The sequence below is a fragment of the Phodopus roborovskii genome, unplaced genomic scaffold (assembly GCF_943737965.1).
Source record: "Phodopus roborovskii unplaced genomic scaffold, PHOROB, whole genome shotgun sequence".
Classification (NCBI taxonomy): domain Eukaryota; kingdom Metazoa; phylum Chordata; class Mammalia; order Rodentia; family Cricetidae; genus Phodopus; species Phodopus roborovskii.
In genome coordinates this window covers 26132540-26141044 of record NW_026126571.1, presented here as the reverse complement: position 1 = coordinate 26141044, position 8505 = coordinate 26132540, and the positions used below count along the sequence as shown (strand labels likewise).

Sequence of the window (8505 nt, the reverse complement as noted above, 5' to 3'; positions counted from 1 at the left end):
GGCAATGTATACTAGTCTTTATTGGTTACTAATACATACTAAAATGTGAGTGGTATTTGGGGTAAGTAAGGGTAGTTTAAGATATCAGTGCCTTCCTCGAGATTTACCATGAACTTAAAATTACAGGAAAAAAAAAAAAATCTACACACACATACCGAGTTCTTCAAGTGGGAAACTCATTTAGACATAGAGAAAAGAATTTGTAATGGTAGAAAAAGAGTTTAGAGTTACTGTACAAATGTTTTAGAGAGAGTTCATTTCTCCTACAAGCAAATGACAATCAAAGGCACTGGCACTAATAGAGATCCATGCTGGTGGCATACAAAGGGATGAGACAGAATCACCGTCTTCTGCTGACCGCCAAAAGCACAAGCTCTGGTGTCTCCAGGACCATTCATGCTTGAGAACCATGCTCAGAAATGTGAAGGATGAAGACGTGCATGGGCTGTGCCTTCTGATATAAAAACACTTGGCGGAAGGCACTGGGGGAAATCTAGGAGTAAGGTAAAGCCGGGTAATTATCTAAACTAAGGGATCTAGTTTGAGCACTGCCTTGTCTGCATGTACGTGTGTGCGTCCTGTATGTTCAGTGCCCTCTGAGGTCAGAAGAGGTACAGATGGCTCAGAGCCACCATGTAGATGCTGGAAACTGAACCTAAGTCCTCTTGAAAGGGAAGTAAATGTTCTTAACTTCGAGCTATGTCTCCAGCTCCCCATAATAGGTTTTCAATAGCATCTACAATCTCATTTCTTGAGGGAGAAAGTGTTTAGGAAACTTACTCAGGCCTAGCATGGTAAGCTGGCTCTCTATAATAACTTCACAGGCAAGGCCCAGGGGAACTGACAGTCATGCTGGAAGGCTCCCCGAGGGAGGTGTTCCAGCTCTTGAAAATTACAAAGTTAGTGCTTATTCTCATTTATCTTCATAGCAGCCCTATAAGTAAAGCTCTAGTATCAATCTGGTATTACAGAATAAATAAACAAGAACACAGATCATGGGTAACTCAGCCAGTGTCAAACAGCTAGCAAATGGCAGAGTTGGGATTCAAACACAAACTGTTACTCAAAAGCCTGTGGGCTCCATGTTCAACCCCATGAAAAGCAATAAAGACAGCATCCAGGCCATTAACACACAATGTGTATCTACATGTATATGCATGTGTAAGTATGTATTTTATACATAAATATGTATAAGACATATATGTATAAATATATGAGCTGGAAAAAAAAAACTCTTCCAGACTCGGCTGACAAGAGTTCCACTAAAACTACTAGGGATTAGGCACTGCCTATGGGACCCAAAGGGCCGCTCCCCCTCCCCTCCCCCCCCTTGTCTTGTTTGAACATTTTTTAATCATGAATGCAGGCCCCCTATTTATTTTTGTTTGTTTTTTTTTTGTTGTTTTTTTTTTCACTTTTTTATGTATTATTTTTCTTATTTTACATATCGATTCAGTTCCTTCTCCCTCCCTCCCATGCCCCCCATACCCGCTCCCGTCCCATTCCCCACCCACTCCACAGGGAGGGTGAGGCCTTCCAGGAGGGATCATCAAACTCTGTCAAGTCATTTGGAGTAGGGTCTAGGCCCTCCCTCCTGTCTCTAGGCTAAGGGAGTATCCCTCCATGGGGAATGTGCTCCCAAAGTCCTTTCGAGCACCAGGGATACATCCACTGTCAGGCATGCCCCCTATTTAAAAAGAACCCTTTTATTAAAAAGAGAAACCTGAATATTGTAGTCAGTATAACAATCTAAATTTTATTGAGTCATTTTTAAACATTTGCTAAGTGGAGAAAAGAAACTTCACGATACCGAGGCCTGAGACAGCTCATGGCAGGGAGCTGGGGAAGGGGCTCCCTTCAGTGCAGACTCAACACTGGGCTGGGGAAGGGGCTCCCTTCAGTGCAGACTCAACACAGGGCTGGGGAAGGGTCTCCCTTCAGTGCAGACTCAACACAGGGCTGGTCCAGCTGTCCTTTTAAGACCCAAGAACATGAAAAGTGAAACCATCCTGCCTTCTTCCCCCATTTGCATTTTCAAACTAAAAACCCCTACTCCCTCTAGGACTAGGGCCTCAAACAGTGAGGAACAATGAATGACCTCGCCTCTTTCAACAGGCAGACCTAACATTTTATATACACAAATGGGAGAGGAAAGCCATGAATCTTTTAACTGTCCTAGCAAAGCCCACTGCTGTAAGAATCTTCCAGCAATCTTTGCAAAGTAAAGAAGCTGACTGGTGCTAAGAATGTGTTTTGTAAATGATTTTGGTTTTTTATATACAGAACCTACTTTCATCCTGGAGTCATTCTGAATGCTGTCTAGGTATCTGGAGATGCTTGGGGGGAAGGCCTGGGACCCTCCAGTAGAAGAAGACAAGCAAAGGGAAGAAGGAGTTCTATTCAAGCTTGACCCAGCCTAGAAGACTTGGGCCTTGGAGGGGTCACCTAGAGTGAGCCATGCCCCTTCAGACCTGATGGCGCTCAGAAAATATTTCTGTTCTTTGCTCACTCCATGTGGGGACTCGGAAATCTAGAGGTGAACAAACCGTTTGGAAACAGCAGGTCCTGAGGAGATTCAGGAAACACAAGCACTATGCCACAGGTATTATTACTGTCCATGTAAGCCCAGGTTTGTATGATCTGAAGAAACTCAGGTCACATCTTAGGTTCTTGCAAACATAGAAAAGTAGGGTACTAAATGCTAGCCTCTTTCTTAGTACTTCAAGTGTGTGTGTGTGTGTGTGTGTGTGTGTGTAAATCACGTCAGGTTCAGCTTCTTTTTCTCCTTATAAAACATTGTGCTTTCAGCTTTTCTTTTTTCCTCAAGACGTGCTAAAGTGCTGAGTCACCTTTTTGAAAAAAAAAGAAAAGAAGAAAGTAAAGAGTGGTCATGCTTCTTAGAGCTAGCCTCAAGGATGACTTAAGCACACTTTTGCCCCCCCTAGTTGTGATTCTTTTCAGTGCTAAATGACGTCACATTGTGCAATCTTAATAAGGTTTCCAATCAGCCCCACCCACTCTGGCCCCACCCCCACCCTCCAACAAAGATTTTTATCAAATGTGGGATTTTCCCATGAGTCTCAAAATTAGAGAGTCGACTCCCAATAAATATGAGACTGGGGATGTCTGTAGCTCATTCTGCTCTGGAGCCCACCAGGAACGAAAGTCAACTTCATCTGCCCTCCAGGAACAGCTATGAAGTTCCTCTCCGCAAGTAAGTGAAGGCAGTTCCTCGCCCTCTGGTGGAGCTATTGAGCCTGTCTGTGAGAGAGCGCTGTGTGGCTGAGAGCGACGGCTGCGGGCTGGCCAGCAGCCAGCAGCAGGCGCCCAGCTGTGCTATCTGCTCACTTGCCGCGGGTTCCCTTCCATCCACAGGAGACTTCCATCCACTTGCCTTCTTGGGATTGATGCTGGTGATGACCACTGCCCTTCCTACCTCACGAGTCCGGAGAGGAGACTTCACAGAGGACACCACTCCCAACAGACCAGTATATACCACTTTGCAACAAGTTGGAGGCTTGATTACATACGCCCTCAGGGAAATCTTCGAAATGAGAAAAGAGGTGGGTAGGCTGTGAAAGTGGTGAAGGCCCAGAGTGGGCGTTCATTCATTCTCTTTGCTCCTGAGTTGGGAATTCTCTGCTGAGTTCTAGGGCACTTAGGATTGAGGCTAAAGATCAGACTATGCTGTGTTCTTTACCTTTTGCTGGTCTCAGGGGTTTCATTCACAGTCTGGAAAATGCAGAACGAGGCTGCATTTCTAGAAAATTCACAGTGGGCCATTCTAGCCCTACATTTAGCAATTGTTTCTTGGGTAGGGATTCCTTTTTCCTTACCAAAGAGTAAGGTCTCTTTGCCTTTATTTGTCTCTTGCACTCTGGGAGGAAGAAAAGTGCCACTAAACGAATCTGCAGTTGCTTGGGGGTAGTTGCTGTGCTTTTTGGTTGAATGCAAACTGTGTGATCAGGGCTCTCTTGGGCCAACCCAGATAAGATACAGATACAGAGCCCAACAAAGTGCTAACATAAAAACTAGATTAGGCTGCATGGTAGCCCACGCCTCTAATCCTAGCATTCAGGAGGCAGAGGAAGAAAGATCTCTATGATTTACAGGCTAGCCTGATCTACATATCTAGTTACAGGACAGCCAGGAATATAGTGAGAAACCTTGTCCTAAAAACCCAAAACAAACAAATAAGACCTACCTAGATTAAAGTATCTCCCATCTTTAAATGCAAAGTATTTTTACTCGGCATGACAGAAAGGAAAAAAAAAATCACAAGAGAGAAGATAAAGAGCCCAACCTCTAGGTCTGGGTGTGTAGAACCAACTTTGTGATTTCAGGGAAATTCCCTACTATTTGGGACTCTCATCTGCAAAATTATGGAGTTAGAGATGATGGATGGCACAGGCCCTTCCAGATGGAATATTCTGTAACTTAATTTTTTGCCCCAAATATCATCAAAATTTCTTGTTATTTACTAAATTTCTACTATATGCCAGGCAGTTTATATCATTGAATTCTTAAAACAAATGTATGGGGAGGGGCTTTAATAATTCTTTACCTGAAGATAGGAAACAGACTCAGGACAGTAACAAGCTTGAAGCCAGAGGAGAGCCTGGGACAGAGCCTTGGGTTTCTTTCTATTAGACTGCTTGGTTGAGTGCCAAGAAGATGTAGCTTCCTTTTTCTTAGTGTCTGCTGGCTGTGGGGAGCATGATCTGGCCCTCTAGTGGTGTTGCTTTCGGAGACTTAAATGAGCTTTCTGGTACTCTTTTGCAGTTGTGTAATAACAATCCCGATTGTATGAAGTATGATGATGCATTGTCAGAAAACAATCTGGAACTTCCGGTGATAGAAAGGAATGACGGATGCCTCCAAACAGAATACAATTGGGTAGGAATCTGTCATATTTTCTTTCAGCAATTTTTCAGCCAAAGTTCTCTTGCATGTGTTTAGTGTCTGCATTCATATAGTTCCAGTCAGGCAACAAAGATAGGGGAATAGATATAAAGAATATTATAAGGAAAGTAACTGACAGCTTTGATTAAGAAGCAGTTTCTCATTGAACAGGTAATGTCCCACTACGTTGGGATTCTTCACATCTGTTAGATGCTAGAAATCATAGCAAGTTTAACTAGTTCATCTCAAGTACAGTGGTTCAGAAACCATTCTCTTCTCTGGGTGCCCCTAGAAGGATCCAAGCCCATTGTCCCTACTGAGAACACCCTCCATACCCCTCTCCCTCCAGCCAGTGAGATAGCCTGCATGGATGTCTCACTGTTCCTTAAAAGCATGTCCCGGGCTTGCCCAGACAAGAGCAAGGGCACAGGAAGGGCCCTATAGGTAGAGGCAGGGGTCCAGAAGAGGCCCACTGCCACACTCTCGGTCCTTCCTTGGGAAAAATATTAAGTGGTGCCTCCAGTTGCCCAGACATTTTAGGGATGTCAGCCAATGCTGCCTGGTATCCAATTCTCTAGAAGGGCAAAGGGAGAAGATGTTCAACAGCAGGAATCTTATTCTCAGATTGAGTCTGTCTCCTAGAGAGAACTAATTTCCCCTCCCACTCTACTCATAGGAAATTTGCCTACTGAAAATCACCTCTGGCCTTCTGGACTACCAGATCTATCTGGAGTTTGTGACGAACAATGTACAAGATAACAAGAAAGACAAAGCCAGAGTCATTCAGAGCACCACCAAAACCCTAAATCAGATCTTCAAACAAGAGGTGAGTTTGTCCCTATCTCATGCAGTGTGGGAAGGGATGAGGGAACAGGGCCCTCCAGGCTACAGCACTGCTTCCGTATCAGCCTTAGAAAGGGGAGGGTCTGAGCAACTGCTCCTGTTGTAAGACCCTGTTTTGTTTCACTTTGGGGTTTTGGTTTGAGGCTCTCTTTTGCAAAGAAAATAACTACTTTAAACCATATTAAACAGATTTTTAACTAACTGCTTAAGAGATAAGAAAAATATAACAGACTAAAGGGAACATATCCAAACATAGTTAACCATTATAAAAGAGCACAGGGCACAAAAATTACTTTAATATTTAATCCCTGGCAAGTGACATTCTTGCTACTAGAATCCTAACACAGAGAAGTAGCCAAAGGCTAAAAAGACAGGAGGGAGATGAAGGGCTTCTGGCCACCACTAGCTATTAAATAGAAACTATGGAGGGTTGAGAATGTGGGTGAGCCAAGACAGATGTAAGGAGGGCCTGGAATGGAGCCCTGATGTTAAGTCTGTCTCTGCCTCTTGTAGTTTCTTGCTTCAAACCAGAGCTCTTCCTAGCTTAACGTGTACAGGACCCATTCAGGGTCTTGTTCCATCAGAGTTTGACTTAGAGTCAGGGGAGGGGACTAAGATTCATTTCGTAGCTGCCTGCTTACATAACTCTGCTGTACTGACAGTTCACAAGTAGTGGGACGAACCTTCCAGTTAGCCATCCCCTTACAGTGTGTCCATGGAAGGGGCTTCCAGCATCCTTCATGCTATCACACCGAGACTCGCAACAGAATCTGAATGGGAAGTGAAAGGGAAAACACTTGACTTAGAACTCACTGAACCACCTTACGGATGGGCTCCTCTGCCGAGTGTGTCAGCACTGTTCTGGATAAGAGACAAATAAGATGGTGGTGCTGACCTCTGGGTGCCTACTCTCTAATGGCAGACAGAACAGTAAGGGGGAAGTTAGGATACTGTTGCTATTTAAAAAAAAATTAATAATCTTTGGATTCTGTTGCTATTGAAAAACTAATAATCACTTTGATTAAAAAAAAGAAAGAAAGGAAGGAAGGGAGGGAGGAAGGAAGTGCTATGCATAGGTCCCTCTCAAGAGTGAGCTTGAAGCAAAAGCACCCCCTCTAGCTTGGGTGAGTCAGGGCAGATGGGACCAAATAGCCTCATTCATCCTAAGTTTGGAAATCTTCCCATAGTCCAGAGCACCCCACAAAAAAAATGTGTACAGTATTTAACCAGTCTTTCTCCTCCCCACACCATTAGGTAAAGGATCCAGGTAAAATAGTCACGCCTTGCCCAACTTCCAAGGCCCTCCTAATGGAGAAGCTGGAGTCACAGAAGGAGTGGCCAAGGACCAAGACTATCGAACTCATCCTGAAAGCACTTGAAGAATTCCTAAAAGTCACCATGAGGTCTACTCGGCAAAACTAGTGTGCTGTGCCTAAGCGTACGGATCTGTGGACACTCACTACGGTCAGAAACATATCCTGTCATTGGGTATCTGCCTTATGTTGTTCTCTACGAAGAACTGACAGTATGAATGCTGGGACACTATTTTAATTATTTTTAATTTATTGATAATTTAAATATGTAAACTGTAAGTTAATTTATGATTAATATTTATATAATTTTTATGAAGTGTCACTTGAAATATTATATGTAATAGTTTTTAAAATGATAATATAAAAATCTATTTGATCTGAATATTCTGTTACATACTCAGATTATTTCTTGGAATGTATACGTTTACCTCAATAAATTGCTAATTTATATGTTTTTAAAGAAATCTTTGTGTTGTGTTTTTATAATGTTTAGACTGCCTTCAAATAGAGAAATCACATTATCTTTAAAAAATCGGGGACTTGCCAGGTGGTGGCGGCACAAGCCTTTAACCCCAGCACTCAGAAGGCAAAGACAGGAGGATCTCTGTGAGTTTGAGGCCAGCCTGGTCTACAGAATGAGTTCCAGAACAGGCTCCAAAGCTATGGAGAAAACTTGTATCAAAACTACCCCCCCCCAAAAAAAAAAACCAGGGACTTAAGGATACAACTTAACTAGTAAAGTACTTGCCCACCCAGCATGAACAAGGCCCTAAATTGGATCTGAGCACAAAAAAGAAAACAATCATAAATTAAGCAATTGTATGATATATAAAATTCAATAAAAATGAAATAGCTACAGGTGGCAAGTGAGAGGAAAAATTCTTCCCTGGACCTTACGGCTTTGCTAACAGGAAATAGGATTAGCACACAAAATCCACCAAGTGGAGCAAGTTTTAGGGTAGTGAACAACACCTGGCTAGGGAGCTTGCGTAATAGCAAATGGCCACTACCTCTTGACATGTCCATAAGTAACTCCATGGATGCACAGAACCTAGACAACAGTCGCTTATTGGATTCTGATGTGGTGAATGCCTCGGCCCACCTTCCTCCATCAGAAAGCTCAGCTGCCTGCCTCACTGAGCCTTTGTCTGCTTAGTGGCATACCTTTTCTGAACCCACACAGACTTTCTTTACTTCACTGTTAACCTCATTTATGATTTCTTGGTTTACAAATCTCAATATAAACACATTTCTTATTACCATTAATATAAAACAGACAACAGCCAAACCCTTAAATCCCTGCCTCCTGCCAGGTACCAGGATAAAAGGTTGCATCTATCACAGTTAATCCCAGCATGAGTACATTTTTTTTTTATTTTTAAATGTATACATTCTTTTCTGGTCCCTTCTGAAAAATAAAACATGGTCTCCAAGTTGAAATTCAAGT

At 43.0% G+C, this 8505-nt stretch overlaps 1 protein-coding gene across 1 annotated transcript; it reads left to right on the top strand.

Moving 5' to 3' along the window:
• The first annotated feature begins 3381 nt into the window (after window positions 1-3381).
• Window positions 3382-7373, top strand: Il6 (interleukin 6). The gene is made up of 4 exons (XM_051202892.1): window positions 3382-3563; window positions 4783-4896; window positions 5579-5728; window positions 7000-7373. The coding sequence occupies exons 1-4, from the start codon at window positions 3408-3410 to the stop codon at window positions 7165-7167; spliced, it is 588 nt and encodes a 195-aa protein (XP_051058849.1). The 5' UTR covers window positions 3382-3407; the 3' UTR covers window positions 7168-7373.
• The last annotated feature ends 1132 nt before the right edge of the window (window positions 7374-8505 follow it).

Excerpts from the sequence above, each read along its gene's own strand:
- Il6 (XM_051202892.1), top strand. The coding sequence starts at position 3,408 with ATGCTGGTGATGACCACTGCCCTTCCTACCTCACGAGTCCGGAGAGGA. Across the intron at positions 3,564-4,782 it reads TCTTCGAAATGAGAAAAGAG|TTGTGTAATAACAATCCCGA; the intron begins GTGGGTAGGCTG and ends ACTCTTTTGCAG. Across the intron at positions 5,729-6,999 it reads ATCAGATCTTCAAACAAGAG|GTAAAGGATCCAGGTAAAAT; the intron begins GTGAGTTTGTCC and ends CCACACCATTAG.